Source organism: Phasianus colchicus, chromosome 20 (assembly GCF_987193195.1).
Source record: "Phasianus colchicus chromosome 20, bPhaCol1.hap1.1, whole genome shotgun sequence".
NCBI classification, from domain to species: Eukaryota; Metazoa; Chordata; class Aves; order Galliformes; family Phasianidae; genus Phasianus; species Phasianus colchicus.
Window position 1 is genome coordinate 4638737 of NC_143455.1, and position 27193 is coordinate 4665929.

General features: G+C 54.8%; 1 protein-coding gene and 1 long non-coding RNA gene across 3 annotated transcripts; one reads left to right on the plus strand and one right to left on the minus strand.

The window, feature by feature from the left end:
* Nucleotides 1-6033: 6033 nt before the first annotated feature.
* LOC116232621 (uncharacterized) lies at nt 6034-16726 on the minus strand. Of its 2 annotated transcripts, none has more exons than XR_004167725.2 (4): nt 16704-16726; nt 8397-8482; nt 8069-8218; nt 6034-7955 (listed from the first exon to the last, which is right to left on the minus strand). It is a non-coding gene; the product is annotated as an uncharacterized LOC116232621 (long non-coding RNA). The 2 variants fall into 2 exon arrangements; XR_016459146.1 differs by lacking the exon at nt 16704-16726 and adding an exon at nt 16433-16562.
* CYGB (cytoglobin) lies at nt 16674-27103 on the plus strand. Its single transcript, XM_031599116.2, has 3 exons — nt 16674-17083; nt 23059-23290; nt 23856-27103. The coding sequence occupies exons 1-3, from the start codon at nt 16941-16943 to the stop codon at nt 24018-24020; spliced, it is 540 nt and encodes a 179-aa protein (XP_031454976.1). The 5' UTR covers nt 16674-16940; the 3' UTR covers nt 24021-27103.
* Nucleotides 27104-27193: the final 90 nt, after the last annotated feature.

A 27193-nucleotide genomic window follows, 5' to 3' on the forward strand; every position in this document is an offset into this window, starting at 1 on the left:
GCTGGGGAACTCAGTGGAGCATTGTGCCTGCATGGGAATGGGGCAGGAACCAGAGGCAGGATGTGGGAGCTCCCAGTTCCCAGCCCATTGCCTCTCCTATCTCTTCTACACCAGTAGCACTGCCAGCACCTGGTTCATTAACACAGCAGAAACCCTAGATAGTTTCTGAATACACAGCTGGTAAAGTGACTTCAATTCAGCTTCTCTCAGTTGAAGGGTGAGAGCTGCATCCTGGCTGGGCTCCAGGCTGAGGAGGGCTTGGTGGGGATCTGAAGCCCTGGGTACAGAGGGTTTGCTAGAGACCAGTGGCTGCTCTCCAGGTTCTGAGCCCTGGAGCATCTGCCCCCATGGGGATCCTGGGGAAAGGGACCATTCTTTTTAGCATGGGGTTGACCTTGGGCTGAGAAAAAGAGATTGCGTCCTTGGTGGGGTACCAGAGAGTAACATCAGCAGAGAAGGACAATGTTCCCCAATAACCTGATGTCTCAGGTCTCAGCTGGCCACCAGCCCCCCTCAGGGCTCATTGCTGCCTGATCCCAAGTGCTCTGCTCCTGTCCAATCCTGCTCAGACCCTGCAGGGTATATACCACCCCAGGGTGTCACTGCTGGTCACTGGCTGGCAAACACAGCCTGTGTGGCTTCCTAACAATTGTGTTCCTGCTTCAGCCACTTGGTCTGGTGCTGATCTACAAGAAGATGCTATTGCAGAGAGGCCCCATTGCCCACTGGGGGGTTTCAGGAGCTGACCTTGCTGCTGTCACTCCTGTACCTATGTGCAGGTCCTGCAGTGAGGATGCCCATGGTGTTTCCTTGAGCTGCTGGCCCCAACCTGCTGTTGGTGCCCTGTCCTCCCTCCCCACATTCCTCCTCCAGGCAGCTCAGCACCGCCCCAGGCAGCACTGGGTGAGCTCCCCCAGGGGTCTCCTTTACTCTTCCAACTTCAGCGAGCTCTGTGCAGAACCTCCAGCGAGATAAAAGAGCGACGCAGTGTGAAACCTTCCTCCTCCTCAGCAGATGGTGTTTGCGGCAGTGGACGTTTCCTGTGCTGCTGTAACAGAACGGCCTGGTCTAGCCAAGAAGCGGAAGGGGAAGCTGCAGTCTGGTCTTGCTGAGGTTCCCTTGCTCTGCAGACCTGACCTGAGATCCTGGATCACGAACGATCTCTTGCTTTCTCAAGTATCGGATGTTTTTTCCCCCTTTTTTTTCCTCCATGTTCAACCCACGAGCTGAAGAGCTGCCATGCCTCGCTGCAGCCAGCAGCTTCTGTCACTGCAGCACTCACAGCAGCCTCCTGGGGCTCAGTGACCGCAGATGTGCTGTGTGATGCAATGTGAACTTCACATCACCTTCACGGAAAGACTGAAATGCATCTAAACTGGAGCTCACCCGGTGTCACTGAACAGAGCAGTGCTACATCTGTGCTAGCTGTGAACTTCCAGCCTGAAAAGCCTCACGGGTGGAGAAGCAATGCCCTGACTGAGCGAGCTGCAGTGGGAGCTTTCAGCTGGTATTGTTTCTGCTTGGGTTTGTTTGAGCAGCTCTGGCTAAAATGGTCCGCCAAGGAGGGGCAGCTGCACATCCATCAGGCTTAGTGCTGTCAGACCAGGCTGAGGTTGCTGAGCACTGCAGTGGGTGCTTTCGAGACAAGTCTCAGTCGGGGGAGCGAGGAAATGCATACGGCCTCGCTGCCTCCCTGGAGCCAGCACTATGACTGCTCCCTGGAGAGCAGCTCCCTGACTGCATCAGCTCCCTGAGCAGCTCTGCTCCTTCTCCTCCCAGCAGCCAGAAACTGCCTACATCAGCTTTTATCTTTCACTGGAAACCAGCTGAGCCACAGCAATGCGGAGCGACCCATGGGCACTGCGTGCTGCTGCAAGCTCTGTCTCACACCCAGGTAATTCTGGGGTATGAGCCTCTGTGGGAAGGGGCTGCATTCCCCTGCCAGCTCTGCAAGGTCAGACACAGCCAATGCCGTGTTCTGTGCACCCCTCCAAATCCAGTAGCACCAGGCTGTGTCACAGCCCTGCTGAGCTCTGCCAAACCTCAAAAGCCCTTTCACAAAGAGCCATGTGTGCTCTCTGTGTTCCCTATCAGCATCATCTACCTGACTTCATCCTGCTGCTCACAGCAAGCCTGGGCAGGTAGCAGGACACGGGGCAGCTGGAGGTGGATGCTGGGGGTTCAGCCAAAGTGCACTCCTTCCTGCAGCATTCAGCTAAGGAAGGGATCTTTCTTTAGCTCCTCTTTTCCTCCGCCTTTCAAAGCGGTGCCGTATGGATGCTATCATGGAGTTCATTAGTCCCTGTCGGAGCCCCCTCCCTGAAGGGGATGGGTTTTGCTGCAGTTGAGATCTGGTGGTTTTTCTCTTGGGATTTCAAGAAGTTTCATTCCACCCATGAGAAGTGCCAGGCGTCAGGGGAAGATTTGTTTCTTGGCAGCTGTTCCCGTTTTGCTCTAGAAAACAGATGCTGTGCTAGGAATGCACCGTGACTAAAATTCCTCTGGGCTGCTCAGGTCAAAAGCAGCAACGGGGGAAGCAGGGGAGCAGCACTGCTCAGCACAGTGGGGCTTGGCATTTCTAGGGAGCGGGGGCTCAGTCTTGGCTCATGCTTGGCTCTGCCTGTTTTAAGGAGCTGCAGAGCCTGATGGTGTCAGCTCTTGGTTCTGTGACAGCATCTGACCCCTGGGACACGCAGTACACTGCTTCTGTTCCTTCTGCAGAGGGCTCGGGGAAGCTTTCGGGATCAGGAGTTTAAACAAGGGTTGTGATGGGTGCTGACAGTTTGAGAAAAACACAAACAGCAAAAGATATTGGTGCTGTCAGGGAACATGACAGGCAAGTTCACAGCCCTCGCAGGCCTTTGGCTTCCTGTTTTCTCCTGCCAGGAAAGCAAAATCCTACGTGGTGACAGTTGCAGGTGGCCCTGCTGCAGGTAGGGGCAGAGCTGGGGATGCTGAGAGCATCAGCCCCATGGGATGAGGTGTGCAGGCAGCACTGCCCTCCCTGGATGAAGGTGGTCAGCACGGTGTGGACACTGCAGCCCCTCAAAGTGACTGCAGAATGGGTCACCTCATCACAACAGACCTCTTCTTGTTCCCAAGCTAAAAGGAGCTGGGCAATAGAAAACCTGCAGCTGGTCTCTCTAATCTCCCACCAGCGTCTGCATTAACTGACAGCACAGTGACTTCCTTGATGCTTGGCAATTTTTTTCCATGCACGCATCAAGCTAATCAATTAAGTTTCTCAGCAGCTTCCTCCAGCATTCAGGCTTGGAGGGTGGAAGGAATTTGTTATTCTAGGCACTGTAGGAGAGGCATGAACTGTACTAAAAGCAAATTGGTTGCGCTTTCCAAGCACTGACGCTTCTCACTCGCAGCTCAGGGGTCTGGTCCTGCTCCCACTGCCTTGGCTGGAGCCAGGGATGGGGATGGGGATGCTCTGTGTCTATCTCAACTTTGGGGACACTCTGGGTTTCAGAAGCTACACAACCCTTCTGGTCCATGGCGTTCAACCCCATCCAAGAAGCTGGGGAGGTTGGTTTATCCCTTAACTCAGCCCTCTGCTAAATAAATATCCTCCCTGGATGCTCTTTTCCGATCAGTTGTTTATTTTCCCTGCTTCTTTTCCTTCTCTTGTGCTTCTGCTTGTTCCCTGCCTTGCCCAGGCGTGCTGCTCCACGTGCTCTGTGAGACGTCCCCATCCATCCTGCAAACTTGGGGCTCTGGGGGCTGCAGGATGCAGGCAGGATGGGCGGAGGCACTGAGAAATTTGGGGTGACCTCGGGAAGATGGAATGATGGATGAGAGGAACCTCATCTCCTGCCAACTCGGCTACACCCTGCTAGTGGGAACGGGGATGTTTTGTGCATGTTTAGCAATGCAAGAGGCTGAAGCATGACAGCAGCAGGGGTCAGGAGGGCTGTGGGGTTTGTTAGGAGTGTGGCCAGTCGGGTGATGCTTCTTGCTCCCCATGAGACCTATTGCAATCTGCACATGCATCCTCTCAGGCCAAGCAAAACTTGCACTGTGCTGCTGGCCTTTGGCTTGTGGCCTGTTCACGGCTGGGATCCAGCTGGGCTGGGAGCAGTCCCTGCTCTTGGGCTTCCCCATGGGCTCATCACCCCAACAGCATCCTGCTGAGAGGACAAGGGGGAATTGGGGTGTGGAGAACAACCTGTGCTCAAGCAGAATTCTCTTGATCAGCCACACGATTTCAGCCACCTCCATGCCTGTTCCCTGCAGCCACCTGGTGCCAAAGGATTGCATCCGCGTGATAAATCTCATTGCTCTTCTGTTCAGGAAGTAATTTGGTGAACCAGGAAAGAGAATGTTGCTTGCTACCAGCCTTCTTTCCAAGCAATTGCACAACACTGCTCTGGGGTTAGCAAACTGCAGACATCTGGGAGCAATCGATGCTGTTTAGGCTCTGAGAAAGCATAGGAGAAAGTTAGAAGGAAGCAACTTGAAAGCTCAGCATTGTTAAAGGCAGCCTGGAAACCCTGGAAATTCACATGAGGGTAATGCCTACAAAGAGCCGGGAGGCAGAAGGAATGAGAAGGACAACAGCAGCCTCCACAGGAGCCTTGGACATGGTTAAAGATTTGGGGAGCCACATCTTCTGTGACAATCTGCCCCCCCCCAGCACCCCCGTAAATGAGAAACCACATAAGCCTCACACTATTATTGCTACACAGCATTAAAGTCCCTCATTTGGGATAAACATTCTCATCTCCAGCAGAGCATGAATAACATTAAATGAGATAGTTAAAATGTTTCAGACCAATTATAGCCCCGGTGTAAGTTGGGCAGAGTTGCACCAGGGATTAATTTGATGCAGAGAGCTCTGCCTCCTGTTCTGAGCCGGGATTCCAGTGCGGGTAATTACATCCTGCCTCTGAGCTTCCTCTGCAGTTTTAATTGGGTTGAATGGACCAAATCCGCAGCAAGTGTAAATCTATGTAATTGAGCTCTCTCTGGAGAGGAACCCTGCTGCTTTACACCCTCCAATCTGGGCCAGCGCTCTTCCCTTCCTCCCTGCTGGGCTCCAGCTGCCCAGGGCTGGCTGCCACCCCATGAAGGGCTCCCATTCTGCCCTTGGCTGAAAGTCAATGATTTCCCAAGCTGCCATGGACAGCCCAGAGCCCAACTCCTGCATTGGTGCAGGTGAGGCCCGCAGGGTCCCAGTCTGCTTATGGGTGCACTGTGCTTTCTGCTGGGAAACAGCCCCATGAAGCAGCCTCCTCCCCATCTCCTGTCCTCATCCCATCCCAGATCCAGGCTCCAGCACACAGAGCAGGCAGCTGGACCGTCTCCCTCTCCCACTTCCCAGCCTGCTGAGTAAATCAGCAGTAATGAGGGACATTTGACCCTCTCTTTCCCCGAACAGCCTCAAGAAGCATTTTTCTTCCATGAGGTACTTAAGAAGCTTGAACTGCTTTCCTTCTCCTGCTTCTATTGTAGCTTTGCTTTCCTTGTTTTTGTTTGTTTTTCTTTTTCTCTCCTATGAAAGGACAAGTTATGGGATGCAAGGAACCTTCAGGATGCCTTGGGATCAGAGAGGATGCAGCCAGTTTGGGTCCTGTCTCTTTTGGTCCAGCAGAAAACTGTGTGTGCGATCAGAGCTGGGAAAGTGCTCCTGCTGGCTGTAATTAGGGATGTCATTGCAAAGCATTATCTCACAGAGCTGGAGCCTATACAGAGCCATACATCCTCCATAGCCAATTGTGCACGAAGGCGATGGGACAGGGAAGGGCTCTGGGAACGCTCTCCCTTGCACATTTCCAGGACGTTTTGCTGCTGTGTGGTCCCTTTCCCTTCTCACAGAGCAATGATGAAAGCAGACAGCCAGCAAGACCCCAGGGAGCAGCGCAGTGCAGCCTAAGGCTTCGCCTCCTGTAAAGCTGTGTGGGGCTGCGGGTCCTCACCCCCAGCTGTGCTCAGCCCACTCCTCCATTTCCCGTTTGGTTTCTCCCACATCGTATTTTCGGGAGATGGAGATGTCCCAACCCTCCCTTCCTTCCCAGTGGTAACGCATCTCCTCGGAGGGGCCACGAGGGCTGACACTGCAGGACCTGCTCTTCTCGTAAAGCACAGTGAGCTTTTGGCCAGCAGCAGCGATGCAATTTTTGATTGAGCAAATTTCCCCTCCCACCCACTGAGGACCTCCTGGGATCAGCACGCATCCCAGCACAGGCAGCAGCCACCTCGGCCAGCCGCCGATTGCTGCAACGGGTTGAGTAAATTGAGGCCATTTCTCATGAAACCATCCGTCCCAGAGGTCACCAGACAGAGGGCTGGCTCAGGAAACCTTCAGCCCCAAATCCACCACTCCCCCATGCAGCTGATGGAGCAGAGCTCTCAGTGCAGTGACCCAAAGCGCCGCGCCGTCTGTGCCACGTCCAGCTGGCCCTTCCGCTTTGCTGGCGTCCTCCTTTCTGCTTTTATTTTGTCTCTTTTTTTGGCTACGTACGTGTGCAAGTCCAGACTGGAGGAAAAGTCAGACTTGCTGATGGTAAGGCCTAAGCTGAAATCTGGGTTTTCCCTAAACCTGGGATGGCTGTGGCTGGATGAGCCCTGCTGGTGGGCTCAGCCATCTGCCAGGAGAGCTGTGCCGGGCTCTGCGCTCACACACTGGGGCTGTTGGAGCTCTGGCTCGTCTCCATCCTGGTTTTGTCCTTGCCCACATGCAGCTCCGCTCATCGCTGCCCACCCAAACGTGCTCAGCCTCCTCCTGCTCAGCTCCTGACCTTTATTCTCCCTTAAATCAATACACAGAGCCGTGCTGCAGCAGTACCAGCACCTCCAGGGAGCACAGGTGTATAGCATCCAAGGAGCTGCTTCTGCTTTTGAGGCTCCCATCCAGATAAGCTTTTGTCTTTCCAGTCCCCAATCTCTCCTGTGCTGCATGGGCATCCCCTCTGCTCCTGGCACTACTGACTCCACATTTGCTTTCATTCTGCTGTAAAATGAAGGCAGCTCCAGGTACAGCAGCAGTTTTATTCTTCCTGAATATCGTAATGCCTTTATGAAAATAAAATCGAAAGTGAGTTGGGATCGGAAAGGTTTAATTAAAAGCTTCAGGGGGAAAAAAGAAATCTATTAGGAAACCTCTGTGGACATTCAGCAAGTTCTCCTTGCAGAGAAGCAGCCTGAAGGGAGCTGCAGTGTCTGCCCTTGCCCTGCTGGTGGGAAGCAATGAGAGGTGCAGTGAAGCTGGGAGCAGCCCAGGTTAGGTGCCTGCCTTTCCATTGCTGCACCAACATTCGGCCAAAAGCAGCCAAAACCACAAAAGCCCCACTTCCTCCTCCCTCACAGCCCTTGGGAAAGGATGGGAGCTGCTTTCTTGGCCAGGCTGAAGCTGACATCTGCCAGTCCCAATGCCTGATCAATACCAACCAATGGACTTTTCCCATCAGAACATCTTTTTTTTTCCAGCAGGATGCCAAGTTCTCAGACAAATGAAGGCTCCGTTTGGCAGCGGATAGAAAACAGGAATATTTGTCTTTATTCTGAAACCGAATTTTTGTGGCTAAGCTGCACCAAAAATACATCTTCCCCCCCACCTCTCCCAGACACGAGACATCACTGAATGCCGAAAGCAACTCTTCCCTGCCACAAATGGACCAAATAAACCCAGCACGAGAGCGGTGCTTAGCAGAAACCAGATGCGCCTCTAATGCTGTCATCTACAGCAAGCTGCGTCTGCAAACTGATCTTTTATTAATGTGTGTGCATGGGTGGGAGAGCTGGGAGAGTCCCAGCGCGGGGAGCACAGCGTGCCATTGCCCCGTGCCCATGGGCTGCCTTGTGGCTCCCAAAGGGCATTGCTGTGGGACTACCCAAAGCCCCTCCAGACACAGCATTCAGGATTTGCAGAATTTGGCCTCGGTTCACCCTGAGCTGCACCATGGAGGTGGGTTTTGGAGGGGTTCTCGGTGCGTCCTGAGGCTGGGAGGCTGCGGGAGGAGAAGGATCTGTTAGTTGGTGCTGGCAGCTGGGGTGGGTGAGGTGATGCAGGATCCAGGATCCAGGATGCTCCCCGCATCTGCGTGGCTGGATGTACCCTCACCTGGGAGCTGGACAGCTGTTGGAAGTGTCAGAAAGGGCTCTTCCACCCCCACCGGTCTGCCCATTTCAGGTTCTGTGTCTCTATTTCCATCCACCTCAGAAGCAGCCACTTTCCAGAGCGCCTCACTGATAGGCAAAGAGACCTGTAAATCTTGGGAGAAACATGGAGAAACCACCATTAAACAGCAGGCAGAGTCTGTGAGAGATGTGGCAGGGCAGAAAGGCAAAAAAAACAGGCTTTTTCTCCCCAGTTCTCCTTCATCTGCACACTTTCCCCAGAAGTCCTTCCAGCCCAAGCCGTTCCATGACTCCCATGTCATCCATCCCACCTGGTCTGGCTCCACAGCAGAGTTAGGTGGCGCGAGGCTCAGAGCCTTCCTCCCTCCTGGACTCTTCTTCCTCTCCCTCAGGGTGCCTGGGGATGGAAAACATGAGGTGAGCCCAGACTGGGCTACACTGGGAGCATCTGGACCCATTTGGCTTTCCAAATGGAAGGTGCTAACTTTCACTACATTGCACTGAAAGAGCTGAGCCCTCATCATCACCCAAACCTGCTTTTCATCCATGTTTTCCCCATGTTTTCCCCATATTTTCCCCATGTTTTCCCCATGTTTTTCCTCAGCTCTGTTCAGCTGAAGTCCCACGAGGTTCTGCTGCAGCACAGTTTGGCCTAGAATACGCTGATTTCAGCCAACACATCTTTTTTTTTTTTTCCTTTTTATTTTTATTTTCCTTTTTTTTCTTTTTCTTTTCTTTTCTTTTTGCCAGGAAATAAATAAATCATACAATTCCTCATTGCCTCCTCCTTCCAGCATCTCTCCCTTTATCACGGCGCATCCTTCCCTCAGGCTTTGGAATTGGGTCAGTGAGCAGAACCCGGCGGCAGTGGCTGCTCCATAGCCACGTTCATAGAAAGCTGCTGCAGCCCTGAGTGCTTTGGGGTGGAGGATTTGCCTTTTGGGTCCCATCCCACGGTGGGAGCTGGGGCAGAGCAGGGTGCAGTGCGATGCTGCGATTTGCACTGCTGCTCCACTTTCATGTTGTCACCCAATGGTGATCAGTGGGATCAAGTGGGATTTGGGGATTTGTGCCTTGGGGACCTAATGTTGGTCACCTCCTCCAAGGTTGGTCTACCCAAACCATCAGAGAGCCCAGAGCAGGGCTGAATCCTTCCCCACCCCATGCACCCTGTGGCTCCTCCACGTGTGATGCCCCAAGAATTGGGGGTCACTTCCAGTACCACTCAAAAGCCAGAGGAGAAAGCTGAGACTCGCTCTGAGTCACTGGCATGTTGTTACCAAGGACACTAAGGTTCCCGATTTTGAAGAAGAGATTAATTACACTCTGCAAATAGACATTTTATCTGCATTAAAGAGCAGCGAGAGCTGATTCTTTTGGCGTAGCGCATTATGTAGCAGCAGGTAGTATTGTGACAGATGTAGGAATCCAATGGCATTGTCACTTGGGTTTAATCATCAGAAAGCTGTCTTCCCAGGTCAGCTCTGAGTGAGGATTTGTAATATTTACATAGCACTTGGGCTGCCTTCTTGTTGCCGGAGTCTGCATTCACTCGTCAGTCTCTCTTTATGCATGTGCCAGTATTAATTGCATTTAGAAATGAGATTCTAAAGGAGAAGTGAGAGCTATTTAGACCTCCATTCAGCTTGAAAGACAGCAGCTTTCAGTGTGACAGCTCTCGAGATGCTCTCGTGCTCGGCTCTCTCCCCAGCTGAAAGCAGGTGTTGGAGAGAGTTGTGTCGGAGCCTCTGTACCAGCACTGCCTTTTGTGCATGCCCAGACATTTATATAACAGGCAGTATAATGACTCCGCAGAAGTGGCAGAGAATTGACCCTTGTGGGTCTGGATTAAAGCACGGAGATCTGCTCACAGAAACAAGGGGGAAAGCGATGCTAACGCTGCCTCCTGCCTCGTCTCCGGTGGAAGGAGGGGGTTATTTTCCTGCTGGTTGGTTTGGGGGTTATTTATCAGCTTGGAGCTGTACTCGTGGCCTCACTAATGTATTTAAAATCGCACAGAGATTCAGCTGACACTTGTCTGTGCTTGCCTGCTGTGTGCTGATTGCTCCAGCCCGGAGATGCGCTCGCAATGAGGAGCTCATGTCCTGCTTGGTGCTGGAAATGAGGAGCTCATGTCCTGATGGTGCTGGAAATGAGGAGCTCACGTCCTGCTTCCCAGAGGGGCTGGGGCTGGGAGGTGAAATCCAGATGATGCTGTGCTACCGACTCTGTTTTTGGCAGCCTGAAGTGCAGAGGGGCTGCTCCCATCTCGCACAAAGCTCTGGCTCACGGCACCTCCACCTCCCCAACCTCATGTCCCCTCGTGCAGCCCTTGTGCTTCACTGGGGACTGGGGGAAAGAAGTTGAGGAAGGAAGCCGAGCAGCCATCCATAACCACACATAGCAAGCAGAACCCTGCTGGGTGACAAAAACCAAGAGCTGAAGCCCAACGTCCTCCCCGTCCCTGGATGGGGAGGTTGGTCCAGGTGAGCACTGTGAGGAGGAAACCCTTGGAGTCCCTCCATGTGGGATGGTGGGAGCCAGCTCCAGGGTCCTCCTGACCCCCACCCCAGCCCTGCCAACACAGACCAAGGACACCCCGCACCGTCCCTGGCAGCCCCAAGGCATATAAATAGAAGAGGGGACGTGAAGGAGGTCAATGAGCAGGGGATTTTACATAATCTCATCTTGCTTGTGCTGCACGGTTGTGTCCTTTGCCCAGGATGCAGGGGAACGTCAGAGCCGGGGACGTTCCTGCACCGCAGCAGCTTTATCCCATGTGCTCCAGTCTTCAGCACGCACTGGATTTCAGACACATCCTTAATCCTGGGCTCATCCCAATGGAAATGTTGGCCTTTATTGCGGTGCATGGAGTCCAGGGGCTGCCTGGCCCAAAGCAACCCCAACCCCAACACAACCACCACCCAACTGCACCCAATGGAGGAGGCTGCCCACCCTCTGCCGTGCCCATCTGAAGCCTGCTCCACTCTTCCCTGGTCGCCTCTCACATTTCTCCACAGTCCCTGACCAGCAGCACTTCTTTCTTTCCCTCTTGTCACTTCTATTTTCAAGGCTGGAGACGAATTCTCTCCTGGTATAAACCTGTCAGTGGAGCTGCAGTGATTTATGCCAGCACAGAGCGAGGTGGGTAGATGGATGTCCAAAATAGAGCAAGCAGAAAACCTGTTACCTTCCCCTGCAGAAACAGCTTTGTTCTCTGCTACAAACCCGCTGCAAGGCTGGGCAGAAGGTGACCTGCTGCTCCTTTAGCTTTAGATAGCCTAGAATGGAGCCCTCGTGCTGTGTCCAGCTCCCAGCAGCGCAGGGCAAGGCTCGTGTTGTGGCCACAGCTCCATTGGGGACAGAGCCCTGGTGACCCTACACAGCCCCTGTTTGCTCAGGCAGCTTTAATTCAGTGGGCAATGCAGGTAGGGGAGGGCTGCAGTGTGCACAGAGGAGGAGCTGCCTTCCCTGCCTCGAGTTCCTATTCTCCATGCCCTGGCTTAATTGGCTCATTAAGCACCAATTTGACCTCCCCACTTTCGGATGTCTCCAGCCTCCGTCGGTAAATAGATTTGCGTGTCTACAGTGGAAACCTCCGGCTGAGCCTGGTGTTGGGGCAGGCAGTGAGCACCCAACAGGAGCAATGCTCCCTCCCACCGTGCCCACATCGAGGTGAGGATGCACGGAACCAACCCTGCTCTCCAGCACGGCTTTGTAACCACAGGACCGCAGCAACTCCCATCCCAACTGCCCCCTCCCCACCAGCTGAGCCACCCACTGCCACCCACCCCAGGGCCACCTTCATTACCCTGTCCCCAGCTCCGGGGGACCCCAAAGCCCGTGGCAGGGAAGGACATACGGTTCGACTTTGTTGGAGAAGCGTCTCCGCAGCATCACGACCAGCGTGCCGAGCAGCAGGGCGGTGGTGCACATGGCTCCATCACCACGCAGCCCTCGCGTCCCTCCTGCAGGACCCCGCTGTCCCAGCCCTGGTATTGCCCTCTGCCCAGCAGCCACCTGGAGGCTCTCAGGGATGGTGTTAGAAAGAATTAGAGCAGGATCAGAAGTAATTAACGGGCAGCAAATGAGGACGCTCTGCTCTGACCTTCGGGTGGGATCGGAGAGGGAGCTCTGTGAAACCTTCAGCACTGAGCTGCATCCGGACAGATGCCAGTGGGGTGGACACCAACACACAGAGCCCATTCCCACCCCATGCATCCCATGCATTTCCTGACATGGGGTCAGGGCAGGGGGCTCCCTATTCTCTACGTGCCTCCCTCCCCTCCTCACCCACCTTCTCCCCTCTCCTTTCCCTCCATCTCCTGTCTCTCCCGCTCCCCCCTCCCCGCTCGGGTAATCTGACAGGCTCAGCCCTGCATGTAATTCCCCATGGCCACGTCTCAGCCAGCTGATCCCAATGTCTGCAGGATGGCTTTGCCTCCCCCTCCCCGCTCTCAGCAGCACGCATACCTCTCCCCACACCTCTGTGCTGGAAAACAGATTCCCCACACAAATGGGTTTTGAAACCAGGGTCAGATCCAAGCAGCCTTGATCAGCCCTGGTTCACTAAGTGATGAGGTCAGAAAGAGAAAGCAGAGTGAGCTTTGGGGGATCCTGGCTCTCCATCCCATCAGCAAGAGACTGGGATGCTGTGATTCATCCCCACTCAGACAACATCCTTTTGGACCTCTCCAAGCCCTAAAAAACACTGAGCATAGCTGTAAAGACAAATCCTTGCAAGCCCATCCCACAATCGGTCCCTGTATTGCAGGTTGGAGGGGATGGACCCTCCCCAGTGGTTCCACCAGGATGGGAGTTCTTTGGGAGCATCCCAAGCGCCTCCTCCGGCTGGACTGCTCCTCTCTCTGCACACCAGGTGGCACCGGGATGTCCCCACTTGTGTCCCAGACACCATCTGAGCTCTTGAGAAAAAGCAACCATCGGTAAGACCACGGCAAAGCCTCCTCCGTGGGTTCTTTTCCAGAGGTGCCTTTGCCCACCCAGCGCCCAGCTGAGGGCTCCTACACTGATTTTCCATGCAGTGAACTCACTGCCCTGCGCCGGAGCGTATCACTTCCAGACACGCTTGATTGACACCGAGAGATGCTTGGCTCAAAGGCAAAGTAATGTGAGCAGATTAGTTAATGCTTCTTGCCCCAGCTCTTGAGAGCAGGGCTGGAATGGCAAGGCAGGCTTAATGGGTTTTGAAGGCTTTTCTTTTTAAGATATGAATCAATGAATCTGTACAGGGAGCACGGATAATGTGATCGGAATAAGAAGCAGGGCTCGTCTTTGAACCTGAGCGAGGTCCCTGACAGTGTTTACTTCATGTCCTGGCACCAAATGCAAGATGACATGAATACATTAGCTTGCTGGCTTTCCTGAGCAACCCTTGCCACAGCCAGGCCAGCTTCAGGAAGGGAAAGAGCAGCAAAGAGAATCTGTTTGGAAGTGTCACCTTGTTTCCAATAACCCTGTCATCCCCACTCACTGTCTGGTTGTGACATGGGGACGATGCTCAGCTGGCTCCTGCTGGGATTGGGATGGCGAGGAGCAAATCTCATCCACACCACATCCCCATCCCCTGCTTCCTCCCAGCACTATTGCTTCATCCCACCTTGCATCACCGTTTCTGTTCCCCGAAGCCTTGGGGAGGGGTTGGGGTATTTAGGAGAGCTCTCAGCATGGCACCGGGTTGTGGAGCAAGTTCCCAGCCCTGCCCCGGAGCTTCATGGATGCACCCACCTCCCAGCCCTGTCTGCACCTCCGCTTCCTTCTTTTCCCCTGGATTTCCTAATGCTGGAACTTTATGTTGTGTGGGCTGATTTTGTTTGGTTTCAGGGAAGAGATGACACAACATTTGAGAAGGCCATGGGGGTTTTCCTGCCTCATCCTCCTCACTCCTCAATGCTCATGGCTGCTGCCGGTTGGGTCTGCACATCTTCACCCCATACACCTCCACCCCATACACCTCCACCCCATACACCTCCATCCCACCCACCTTCATCCCATACACCTTCATCCTGCACATCTTCACCCCATTTACCTCCATCCCATATACCTCCATCCCACCCACCTTCATCCCATACACCTCCATCCCATATACCTCCATCCCACCCACCTCCATCCCATACACCTCCATTCCATACACCTTCATCCTGCACATCTTCATCCCATACACCTCCATCCCACCCACCTCCATCCCATACACCTTCATCTCACCCACCTTCATCCCATCACTTGGACCCTGACCCACATGGCCAACCCGTGTCCCCAAGCAGAGACCCTGCTCCCATTTTGGGATCTCATGCTCTGCTCTGGTTAACGTGCCCTCGCCAGCAGCCCCAGCAGCATCGCGTGAGGTCTGGTTTCAATCAGAGGAGGAATGTCTGCTGTGGGATTTGCTCTGCACAAACAGTTGGGTTTCGCTTCCTGGCACTGCCCAGAAGTGCCGGGGGGGACATGGGCAGAGGGGAGCAAATCAGCACCTGGGGTTGCGAGTGATGGAGTCAGGATGGAACCTGGGGGTCCCACCCCATGGGGTCTGGACACAGACAGCAGTACAACCTCAGCTGGAGGTCCTGCTGCCCCCCTTCAGCCCCTGGCACAGCCGCAGCTGGAGCAGGAGCTCCGGCTTTGCATGGTTCCCTGGGGACCCGAGAAGCAGAAGGAAGGAAACCTGCAATAAGCACAGAGCATTTGCACAGGCTTTAGACTAAATCCTCCCCTCCTGGTGTGCTGGCTGCTGCAGGCACCGCAAAGCCGTTTCCTAAAGTCTCCTTATTTCTCCTCCTCGTGCACAAGGGACAGTGGTGCTCAGCCCAGAGCATCCAGAGCTGACTGAGCTTTGGCTGTGGGGTTTGGCTGTGAGGTTTGGCTGTGGTTTGGCTACGGGGTTTGCACCTCACCCTCGGTGAGGAGTCAAGGGTGGAACTCTGCCACCATCCCCATCCCACACACCGTGGAGCTGAAGTCGTGTTTTTTGCCTCCACCTCCCACTCCAGGCTCAGGAGCCAAGTGCATTCCTCATTGCACCCAGCGCAGGGAGGAGGAGGAGGAGGAGAAGAAGGAGGAGAGGCGATGTGGGAGGGCAGGGTGGCAAATGCCACTGTGCCTTTGGGGCTGCCACCTCCCTCTGTGCAGCACTTGGTCCCCCGCTGGGGACACTCAGGTCCCTGCAGGGACAAAGACCAGCAGGGTGACACCAGGCGATGCTGACCCTCTGAGGTTTTGAGCAGCAGTGTCAATGCAGCTTCTTTCTCCTGGAATGTGTCACATCCTGCCACATTAGCTGGGGGAAATGGTGGCAATGGGACGCTGTCACACTGTGAGGCTGTGCTCACGGCTCTGATTCACATCTGGGAGGAGATGCAGAAGTTGAGGGCTGTGTTTGGGGTTGGTAGGCAGTGGGTTGGCATGGCACATCTCCACCAAGTACAGTCCTACCCACATGTCTCAGAGTGGCTTCCCATGGGAAGAAGCCAAGCACGTGGCAGAGCTGGGTGTGATGTCTCCAAAGAGGGGCAGGGACCCTCTTGGAAACGTTCAGGGGCTCCTCATTCATTTCTAACACAGAATTGAGACTCTCCACCCAACCCCAAGTCCTGCTGCCAGGAAGAGGGCACAGCTCTGGCTGTGGCAGGGGGGTCCTGCTCTGCTGGGTTGGGCCTGCAGCAGGACAGCATCCCCCCCTGCTCCCCTCGCAGCTGTAAGCACAGATCTGCTGATGCCAACAGTTTTCCTGCTGGGAGCGGAGTGGCAGCTGAGGATGGTTTGGAGGAGAAATACAGCAAAAAGCCTTGGCAGCTCTGCTGGAACAGAGCACAGGCCACAGCAGGGCTCAGCTACACTCCAGCCCCTGCCCAGGTGTGCCTTGGAGCTGCGCCTTCCATCCGCCTGTCTGTTTGTTCACCTGTCCCACCTGCCACTGCTCATCTGTCTGCCTGCCTGTCTGTCTGTTTGCTTGCCTATCTGTCTGTCTGCCTGCCTGTCTGTCCGTTGGTCTGTCCACTGTCTGCCTGCCCATCCGCCTGACTGTCTTTCTGTCTGCCTGCCTGTCCCCCTGCTCTGTCCCCTTGTGTGCCCACCTGTCTGTCTGCCTGCTGTCCCTCTGTCAGGATGTGCAGCAGCTGCCAGAGCACTGCAGGATCCCCCACTGCTTCTCCCACCCCCTCTGCAGGCCCGGTGGTCATTCCAAGTCCCAGCAGTATTCTGCCTTTTCCTGTGCTGCCAGTTTGACAGCCTGGGTCTGCAGCAAGCCGCAAATGGATTTGGGTACAAACAACCCGACAGCAGCACAGAGGTGTTCCCTCACACCCCTTCCCAAAGGCATGAATTTCCCCACCTTTTCCTTGCAATCTGCAGGACAGAGGGTGATGTGTCCCTATGGGAGGTGGTGGGCATCCCAAAGGCAGCGCTGGGCCCAGCCAGCACTGGGACAACTTCAGCAGTGCGTCTCACATTCTCTATTTCCTCCACACTGTTTACAAAGGCTGAAAAAAAAAAAAAACCCTTCCACCTCCCCCCCCTCACCCTCCCCTTCTCCACCCCCCGCCCTCCCTGAGAGCAGGAGGGAGGAGTGGGAGAGAGGAGGAGAGAGGGGAAAGTGAGCTCACGTTCACACGTTGGAAGAGGCTGGTCCTGCGATGCCTTTGAATATTTCACTTTTCGGCAGTTTCCCATCAGTCAGCCGCCCGCATCCAGGCTGAGCGGGAGCTGCTACAGCCATGGGGAGACCCGAGCTGTAGGAGATACCCGAAATTCCAGCTCTGAGGGCGCAGCTGCTGGGCGCACACCTCGCCGCTCTCACGCACATCCCCTCCCGGCTCCAGGCGCAACGCACGCAGCTCCCCATGGAGAAAGTCCAGGGAGAAATGGAGATCGAGAGGTGGGAGCGAAGTGAGGAGATCTCCGACGCGGAGAAGAAGGTTATTCAGGAGACATGGAGCAGAGTGTACGCCAACTGCGAGGACGTCGGAGTCTCCATACTCATCAGGTATCGGGGGGAAAAAAAGCGAATCCGAGCGAAGCCCTTTATAGACAAAAACAGAACGGTCTGTAGAGCGGAACGCGATGAATGACAGCGAGTGGGGAGCGCGGAGCATCCATTGGCGCGGGGACGATTCGCTGCACTCCTCCGATTTCAGCGCGGGGGGAGCGGGGCAGCACCGTGGGGACTTTGTGGGATTCGGTTTCCATCGGAAAGGTCACCTTAACCCGTGTGGAGGTGGGGGAGCGCGGAGGCAGCGCGGCGCAGGGCTCGGCTCGCCGGGGGTGGGTTTGTTGCGGTTGGGTTTTGGGGTTTTTTTTTTCCCCCCCACTGAGTTCCGTGCGGATGGCGTTGGTACGTCCCAGGCTGGCGGGTGAAATAATGCAAGTTGGGAGCCAAGATAAAACCCAAGCAGGTGTCTCCGAGGGCACCATCTGTCCCTCCGGCGGCAGCGTCGGCGGGGAGGGAGCGCTGGAGTTGGCGGCGGGGGGGGGACGGAGGGCACACATGGGGTGGGGGCAAAGGGGGTGGCAGCACCGAGCGGTCTCCAATCCCTAGGCATTGCCTGAGCTATGGGGCATCATCACCCGTGGCAATGAGTGTCACCCCACGGCACAGAGCATCACCCCACGGCACAGAGCATCACCCCATGGCACAGAGCATCATCCAGCAGCATGGGGCCAGGTGGCTGCAATGGGCAAAATGCAAAGCCCCACATCGGTGCCAAAATCAGGGTTATGCTCTGCTGGAGGGGAAATAGGGACAGGAAGGTTTTCCTTTTGCTGCCCGTCGTTGTGTGGGGTGTGAGCCCTTTGCATGCATGCGCTTTGTGTGAATGGCCTTCTAAAAGTTTTCCACGGGCTGATAGCTGATGCCCTGAGCCCATGGGAAATGCAGAGCACAGAGAATTACTGTCCAACCTTGGGAAGCCAAAATGCTCCTTCTCCCATTCCAGCATAGGGCAATGGGGAGTGGGAAGTGCGGCACAGGCGTCCTCACTGCCTTCATGTCCCCGATGCACAGGGGTGGGCATGGAGTTTGCTGAGCCCCAACAGTGTGCAGCAGCTGTATTGCCAATGGCAGTGTTGGGAAGAGGTGTCTGGGCAGGATGCTGCCTGGATGATGCCATGGGGGAATTAGCCCAGGGCAACTCCTTGCTTTTGGTATCTTTAGGGTGCAGTGATGGGGCTCAGCAGGGGTGAGGGCAGCGAGGTGCGGCCATGGGAACATGTGGCTGAGCTCTGCTCCCAACCCAAACTCTCCCCATCTAAGTTTCTGCTCCAACTTGCCTGTCCCCAGACAGAGCTGTGGCACTGTGGTGGTGTTGAGGTGTTCCCAACTGCCAGCAGGGTATCACAGACCTGGGATGGACCTGGCTCCCTGTGAGCCTTTACCGTGGCACATGCCCAGAGCCCAACTGCATTTCTGTTGTTGGGGAGTTGTGTTGCCCCATGGAGTTTTCCTCTGCTTTTCCCCAGTTTATCTTTCAGGACCTGCTCTGGGCTGGGGATAACTTCTTCCTACGGGAAATGCATGGGGGCTCACAGCCACCTCTGCACATCGAGGGCTGAATCCAAGCTGGGGGCCAGTCCTTCACTGTGATGGCAAGGTGGGGATGCCCAACCAAATGGTGAGCTTGGAGTGAGGGTCTGTAGTGCCACCATCCTGCAGGGGTTCTGCTGTGTGTCCCAGTGCATCTCCCTCCTTCTCATACCATTTCTATGCTGGCTCATCCACCCTCTGCTTTGCAGATGGGGAAACTGAGGCACAAGGCTGTGCACCAGCACTGGCCATCAGGCTCCAGCCCTTGTGGCTGCAGCTTTGCTCTGAGCCATAGCACATCCCTATGGTCCTTCCAGCAGCACAGCAGGGTCCTGAGCTTGTGGGGCCTCTGGGATCCAACGGGATATGATCACAGATAATGAGGATTTCAGGCAGTGCAGCCACCGGATCATGGGAATCTGCGCCGTGCGGTCAGAACTATGCTGCTAATTGACCATTTCCTCGGCGGGGGAGCTTCATCTTCCTCCTGGGGAACGTGGGGCCTCTGCAGTATCACTGCCAGGATCCATTTCACAGCAGCTGCCTTAACCCTTATGGGACTGGGGCTGGGGCTGGGGATGGGCAGGGTACCCTTAACTGCACATTTGGGACTGCATTTCGGCTGGGTCGTTCCAGCCATCATGGCAGAGAGACACATTGCAGCACACATGGAGCCTGGCCGTAGCTCTGGGTGCATTGCCGTGCCTCAGTTTCCCCATCTGTAACCTAGGAATTGTTCCTTTTGGGAAAATGCTGCCCGGTGAGGTCCTCAGAAGAGGCTGGGTGCGTGTGCAGGGAGCTCACAGTGCAGTGCCATACAGCCACATGCCCAACATGAGCGTGGTTGGAAACCCCTATGGGTTGGAAGTCCCCACATGCCGACCCTCACACCCACCTGCTGCAGCCACAGGTGTGGGACTGCAAAACTGTATGGATCCCCTTGGGCTCCTGAGGAGGAACCCAGGGACAGTCCCCATCAACTCCCAGTCTGCCCCATTCTCAATGTGGCAGCTGTGCTGAGCCCTGTGCTGCAGAGCCTCCCCATCCCTCTCTCGCTGCTCCCATCACCACCTGTCCACATTTCCAATTCTTTTGCCTTCTCCATCAGTCCCAGTGCTCGGAGCTGGAGGAGCACAACATGCACAGCAGTCATCCTGCACGCCGGGATAAACTACCAGAGAGCCCAAGGAGTGAGTCCAGCTCTGCAGAAAACCCTTTCTATTTTTCAGAATCAATCAGTGGGTTGAATCTCCCCAAAATGTCATTTAAAGCGATGGTTTTGCAGGTGCCGTGCATTTTGTTCGGGTGTCCCTGGGGGCAAGGAGCCCATTTCTTGTGCCAAAAGGTGCATTTCAGGGCAAAGCATCCCAACTGAGCCCCCTCCCCAAAATGCTTTGCAGTGGGGCCCCCTCAGAAGGACCCCATCCCACTGCATGTCATGCGCTCATGAATCACTGCAGTCTGAATGGATGTTTTCCTGGAGAAAAGGGCTCTGCTACTGAGGAGGCTCAAGAGGAACATTTCCCAAAAAATCAACTCCCCATGAGGGGTAGAAAAAGGGTTGGAGAGGGGGGGAGATTTAAAGCACTGTATCTGGAAGCAGAGGCTCATGGCTGTGCTCTCTGCGTGGCTGCAGCTCCCCATCCCAGACCACTGGGATCCCCGTGTCCCCAAACTCATTTGGTTTTTTCCTGCTGGGTTTTGCTGGAGCATCCCAATCCCTTTGCAGAAGCCCAGCCCTGAAAGAAAACCTACATACAGGTGGCTGGAACAGCACTGGGAAGGTGCAGGCGAAGCGCTGAGCCATCCCGAGCTCAATAAATAGCACCTGCCTACCTCCAGCAGCTGCTTTGTGGGCATTGGAGCAGAACGGGGCTCGGAGCTCTAGGGAAGGATGTGGGGATGGCTGAGAGCTTCTCCCACGTAGAGGGATGAGAGAAAGCGTGAAAGCATCGGTAGGAAAATGATGATGATCCTTACGGGTCCCTTCAACTTGGGATATTCTACAGTTCTGGGATTTGAAAATCGGTCAGAAAGTATCCAGGTGTTCATCCTAGGGATCCCAGCAACCTGGTGTGCTCAGGGCTGCTTTCCCTATGGGTCGGGTTGGAGCTCTCAGGGTGATGAAGCACTGATGCTTCCAGCCGTGCGGGGCAGGAACAGTTGGACTTGATGATCTTAGGGCTCTTTTCAACCTTAATTCTTCTACGCAATGGCTGGAGCTGGGGGTTCAGCCCTTGCTTGGTTTTGCTACAGGGATGGAGAAGGGAGGAAGATGGGGAATGTGCACGGGGAGCAGCGCTGCTCCTTCTGCGCAGAGAGCAGCAGCATGGCGCTGTGCACCTTAATTATTTCCTTTGGCTCTGCTACTGGTGAAGGTTGTGTCCTTAAAGTTGTTAAAAGGGCAAAAGAGGGAGGAAAACATCTCCGACATCCTGTGCGCTCGGTCCAGATGTAGCTCGCCGGGAACAAATTAGCGGGTGCAGAATGGAACCGCTTAAAAAGAAATTTAATGAGATGGGGATTCAGGCATCTGCTTTCCATCAATCATAATTTCGTGTGATATGCAATGGTAAATGTCATATTTTTAATGACTCTGATGAAGGAAAAAAGCCCGAACCACACACACGAGTAATGAGCCAACAAAATTCCAGAGCCTGAGCTGTTTGAACTCTCAGAAATGTTCTGTGGATAGAAACAAACCCAGTGAACACCTCTTCTATCTCACTATTGTTTGAGTTATTTTATTTCTTCCTCCTTTCCCTCCCTCTCCCCCTCCCGCTCCCTCGGGTTATATTTAACCTTTGTGTTAAATTAATCTTCTCTGTTTATTAGCAACTACGAGAAAGGTTCGTTCCCTCTCTTTCTGGCTCCGACAGCTCAGATTTGCTCCAGCCTTGGGGTCCCTGCTCAGAACTGTGATGCTATGAGCAGACTTGGAGCCTCTGCCCACATGGGTGGAGGACACGGCGTTGGGGTTGTGCTTGTTCCCTCTGTGTGCTGTGGTTCTGGGGGTCCTGGTGGTTACTCCAAGCTCAGTCCTTGAGTTTTCTCATCATGCTGAGAGCAGATGGGGCTTTTCAGGGAGCTTCTAACAGCAAAGAGGGACTTGAGATTTCCAGGCTCAGGCATGTGCTTGTTGGGGAAGGCTCCAGGCACAACCTCAGTCCCAGTGCCATCTCCGTGGCCACCAACTCCATGCCCCAGCCCTGTGATGGGTCCTGGCCATCCCTCACCCCGTGGCATCTCTGAGCCAACGGGATGGGCCTGAGGACATCCATGGGAATGGGAGCTAGAGGCAGCCTCCCTGGGTTGGGATTCCTGCTGACATTGACCCGATGTGAGTTTCAAAGCAACATCTTGTCCCCCCCCTTCACTCTCCTTCCTCCCCAACCTTTCTGCTCATCACACCTATTTTGGGCTGATGGATCCCAGCTGCCTTGGGGAGCAGTGTGATCCCAGCGCTGCCTCCAGCTGCTTCCTTGGCAATGCCATGAGTTGTGCACCAGCCAATGGAGTGGGGGAAGGCTGGGAGCAGGGAGAGGGAGAGTAATGGGGTGGGAAGTGAGCGGGATCCATGAATTGACACTGCCTGTGGGGTGGTGAGTGGAGTGATAATCCCAGCTGGTGCTGGAGGGATGTAGTGATGGATGGGAATGGGATGGGAAAGGGATGGGAATGAGATGGGAATGGGATGGGAAAGGGATGGGAAAGGGTTAGGAATGAGATGGGAAAGGGATGGGAAAGGGTTAGGAATGAGATGGGAATGGGATGGGAAAGGGATGGGAAAGGGATGGGAAAGGGATGCATGGTTGAGATGTTGCTTGGGCACAACTGCCTGCCATCAGCAGCTTTACTCATTCCAGCTGAGTTTCGTGGGGGTTGGTTCATCCCATAGCAAAGAGGGTCCCCAGCTGTAGGCTGGGTGCCTGGGGGATGTCCTGGCAGTGGCTCCTGGCACTGGGAGATCTGGCCTGGGGTCTTGCTGGGAGCTCTTTGGAGAGGTGGATTTGTGAATGCTGGGCACATCCTGGGTTGGGAGGGGCTCTTTGCATGGCAATGCATGAAGAGAGCCCACGGGGTCAAAGATAGGCAGGGAGAGGCTGGCTTGGATGAGGGATGAGCTTTGCTTGCTTTTTTCCATCTTTCTGAGTCAGGAGGAGATGTTTTGACATATAGGGGATGGCTGTGGCATCTGGAATGCTGGGCTGGAGTTTCTGGGTGAAATGATAAGGAATTCAGTCCTGCCACTGCTTTGTAGATAAATATCCAACTGGGATGCCTTTGTAGTAGATAAGTGAGAAAGGCATTATCGTGCTGATGAAACCTACAGTATTTCCCTGGGAATTCAATGAACTCTAGCCCTGGTTGTGCTGGAGGTAATGGGGCTGTTCCCAGCACCTCTCCTCTCCTGACTGTTCTCTGCCCTTTCTCCCAAGGTTTTTTGTCAACTTCCCATCGGCCAAACAATACTTCAGCCAGTTCAAGCACATGGACGACACGCTGGAGATGGAGAGGAGCTTGCAGCTGCGGAAGCACGCCCAGCGGGTCATGGGTGCCATCAACTCTGTGGTGGAGAACCTCAACGACCCAGAGAAGGTCTCCTCTGTTCTGGCCCTGGTGGGCAAAGCCCATGCCCTCAAGCACAAAGTGGAGCCCGTCTACTTTAAGGTAAAGGGAGGGAATGAAAACTTCTTGGGATGCTTTAGAATCGTTAAGGTTGGAAGAGACCACTAAGACCACTGAGACCAACCACTGACCCATCCCCACCATGGAGGGGAGTCAGGGAGAAGCAGTGGTGGTGCTGCTTGTAGGGCTGCTCCCCTCGTGCCTGCAGTTTCCTATCGAGATGCTGCCTCACGTAGAGCAGCATCCCCAAAGGCAGCTAACACTGGAGCTTTTGGGGCTTGGAGTTCCTCTCCCAACCAGAATCCTGCCTGCATCCTGCTCCTCTTCTTGCACATCTCTAGGGTCCTTCTTGAGTTCTTTTAGCAATGAAGCGTGGTGGATGGCACCTATGGCACTAGAGCTGCCAAAATTAAGGAGATGCTCAGCGGCGCCACGTCAGCCTCCTGCCCAGCCCCTCTGTGAGCGTTGTAACATCCAGATCACCCCTCCATGCAGCAGAGGGCCATTGTTCCCAGAACTCAACCCCAGCCTTGCATTTCCTTAGAGAAAAAGTTCACTCATCCTGCCCTCCCTGCAGAGCTCATTAACCCTTTGCTGTCCCCCGCAGAAGCTCACCGGCGTCATGCTGGAGGTGATCGCCGAGGCGTACGGCAACGATTTCACCCCGGAGGCGCACGGCGCGTGGACCAAGATGAGGACCCTCATCTACACCCACGTGACGGCCGCGTACAAAGAGGCAGGCTGGGTGTCCTACCCCAGTGCCACGCTGTGAGCGGACCGCGGGGACGGGCGAGGGGCAGGGAGGGATGCGATGCGCCAGGAATCCGCCCTGCTCTGTTCTCGAGGTCTTCGCTCCGCGCGGGGCCGGCCAGTGCTGGTAGATGCCAATCACAATTGGATCTCTATAAGGTTTTCAAAAAATATATCAGTAAGCAAGCCAAAAACTAAGAACCACGGGGGTGTGGGTGGGTCGGGGTGAAGCACGGGATGTGGGCAAAGGGTGCGTTGGTTGTTGGCTCCATCTCGCTGTCCTGGTCCATGATCACCTCCCAAAGCCCATGCCTTGCCACGCAGCGGTGTGCGGCACTGCTCACCCTTCTGCTTTCCATGCCTCGCCCCCAGGACAGCCCAGCTTCTTGCTTTTGGGCTGCGATGCTTATCAGGACCGCCGCACTTTGCTTTGCCCGCGCTGCTCATCCTCGCAGGGCAGCCAGCCCAGAGGCTGCAGCACCCATCGCTTGCTTCATCCGCAGCTCTCGTGGCTATTTGTTGCAACCCATCCTGGGGCTGGAGGGAGCAAGGGGACAGAAGTGCCACTCGTCCCCACTGCAGGAAGGCGGGGTGTCCCTGGGTGCCCTGCGCAGCGCTGGGTCCCTGCGCCAGGGACATACATGAGGATGGGCTTGGGTGACACACGTTGTGCCTTGGCCACTGTTTGTCTGTCAGGTGGGGATGTGGGACCAGGGCCCCTTGCCTGGAGAAAAGGAATTCAGGAATTGGGATAGGGAAAGATGAAGGGTCCATCACAGGAAGGATGGGGTGTGGAGGGAGGTCCCAGCTCTGTTGACGCTGACACTGCTTTATGTAGGGAGTGTTCCTGCCCTCTGGGTCAGACTGGGCTCCTGCAAACAAAGTGCCTGGTAGAAGTCGGTCCGTGTGGTCACGGACCAGCAGTGCTCCCCCGCCCTGCCTGGGGGCTGCCCCATGCCCTGTGAGGCTGTGGGGCCGTATGTCTCATCCTGCCCCAGTGCTGGGGCTGTGGGTGAGTCTGCAGGGTTTTGCTGCCTCAGTTTCCCTTTTGGCTACAGAGAGTGGAGGGGACAGAGGGGCAGCCCTACCTACTCCCACATGCATGTAGGTCAGGCTGGTGGAAGGTTGGGGGTGATACATTCCCTAGGAAGCTTTGGCATCCTTGTCACCCTCTATTTCCCAAACTATCTCTGTGATTTTTAGAGCTTTGATGGGGACGGTGATTACAACGAATACCATAATGTCCCTGTGGTGACCTCCCCACTCCAAGCATCCAGCCAGTAATTCCTGCTTTGCTCACCCACTGCTTTTTAGACATCCACAGGGAATCTTTTGGGTCTTTTTTTCACTGTTTTGGGTGTTTTGCTGCCTAGTTGGTGACACACCAGCCCTCTTCCATTGGCCACCCCACTGCCAAGCCAGAAGAGGTGGAGGCAGGAGTTGGTCCTGGATGTGTGTGATGGACTGGATGGAAATAACTGCTCAGGATAAAGCCAGCGTGTGCAGGGACAGAGGATTTAGGAAAGGAAGGGGACACAAAGTGACGAGGTGGCCTCAAAGCTGAACCCACCAGCACTGTTTGCAACAGCATCTCCCAAAGGTCGGCTGTGCTCATGGTTGCTCAGTGTCACCATTGGGCTCATGCAGATGGGAGAAGCCCATTGGTTCTGTACTGTCCATGCTCTGCAGACCTGGGTCTGTTAGAGATGTTTCATCTTCAGACAAAGTCCGTGCATTAACCTTCGAGGTTAATTTCTTCCAACCGGATTTTTTTTTGTTTGGGGCTGATTTCTTCTTCCCTTTTTTCCTTTATTTTTGTCCCCCCAGAACAGCAGTCCCATGACTGCATGTGTGCACGCATGTGTGCGTAGGGCCGGCTGTTTTTCCAGGCATATTTTCTAAACCAAATCCAGATGTGTCCAGCTGCTGTCCCACCCCCGTCAGCCCCACTGCAAACCACTCAAACAGACGCAAACAAAAACATGTTTATTTTTATCAGCTCTGTAGGACGTAAAATGGAGCAGGGAGGGCGGCTGGGGCAGAGCTTGTATAGGGAAATGATGGAGATGGAGCAAACACCCCCTCCTCGCCGCCCTCGGCAGAGCGAGCATTGCTTAAATCAGGAAAATTGTCAGCTGGGGAGAGATGAAAATGAGCAGAAAAAGGGGAAAAAAATATCATTCCGGAGTGACAGAGGGATGAAAAATGCTGTGGGAAAGAGAGGAAAGGGAGGGTTGGTCCTGGCTCCGAGTGCAGCTCCCCAGCACACGTGTGTGCACGTGTGTCACAGCTGCTCCATGTCACAGCCCTTTGGGAAGTGTGACGTTGCACCTCCCACGTGCTCAGAGCTGCTGCCCCACCAGAAGGGCAGGGTTTGGTGCTGTGACCCAGTGCCCCCCTCCAGCAGCAGGAGCAGGACTGGGTGTCCCCAGGGCAGGGTCGGCCCCCAGCATCCCATCCTGGCTCACCCAGTGCTCCCAATCTGCATCCTTCCCCCCAGCTTTTGGCTGGATGTGTACCCAAAGGCAAAGGGATGGGACACGGGGTTGCGTGTATAGGACAGGACAGAGGTCCCAATCCATCCCTGTCCCCTTGTAGCTACAGCTGACACACGCCATACGTATACATCACACACACCTGGACAAGGAGCCCTAACGACCCTGTGCCCCTCCATCGCTGCCCCCCGAGGTTCCCCCCCCGTGGGCTGTGCCCCTGCCCTCAGCCCACCCCAGAGACCAGAGCTCAGCCCCCTCCTGCCCACCAGGTGACAGAGGGGCGAGGGAGGAACCCCGCTAACCCACCACGGACCAACTTAGGAAGAGAGGGAGATCAAACCGCCCGCGCGGTCTGAGCACCCAACAGACCACGCCGCTCACTCTTCCCATTGCCAGAGCTGTCTCTAATTGTTAGTTCGTCTCAGCGGCCCCACACGGAGCCGTGGGGTCCAGTGTAGCTCTGTGTGTTACCGTTACGATGCTGCTGCGGATGCTGTTCATGTTTGTGTTCCTCGGCGCTTCCGTGCTGGTTTTATACATGCCGTCTTGTGTACGATGGATGTAACTGGTTTTTTGTTCGGTTGGTTTTTCTTTTTTTTTTTTTTTCTTTTCTTTTTTCTTTTCTTCGGTTTTCTTCTTATTATTATTATTAATTTTTTTTTTTTTGTAGGTTTTTAGTATGTTTGTAACCAGACAGAAT

Bases quoted from the DNA above. Each gene is read 5' to 3' on its own strand.
- CYGB (XM_031599116.2), top strand. From the start codon at position 16,941: ATGGAGAAAGTCCAGGGAGAAATGGAGATCGAGAGGTGGGAGCGAAGT. The intron at 17,084-23,058 runs GTATCGGGGGGA...CTTTCTCCCAAG, and splicing joins GGAGTCTCCATACTCATCAG to GTTTTTTGTCAACTTCCCAT. The intron at 23,291-23,855 runs GTAAAGGGAGGG...TGTCCCCCGCAG, and splicing joins TGGAGCCCGTCTACTTTAAG to AAGCTCACCGGCGTCATGCT.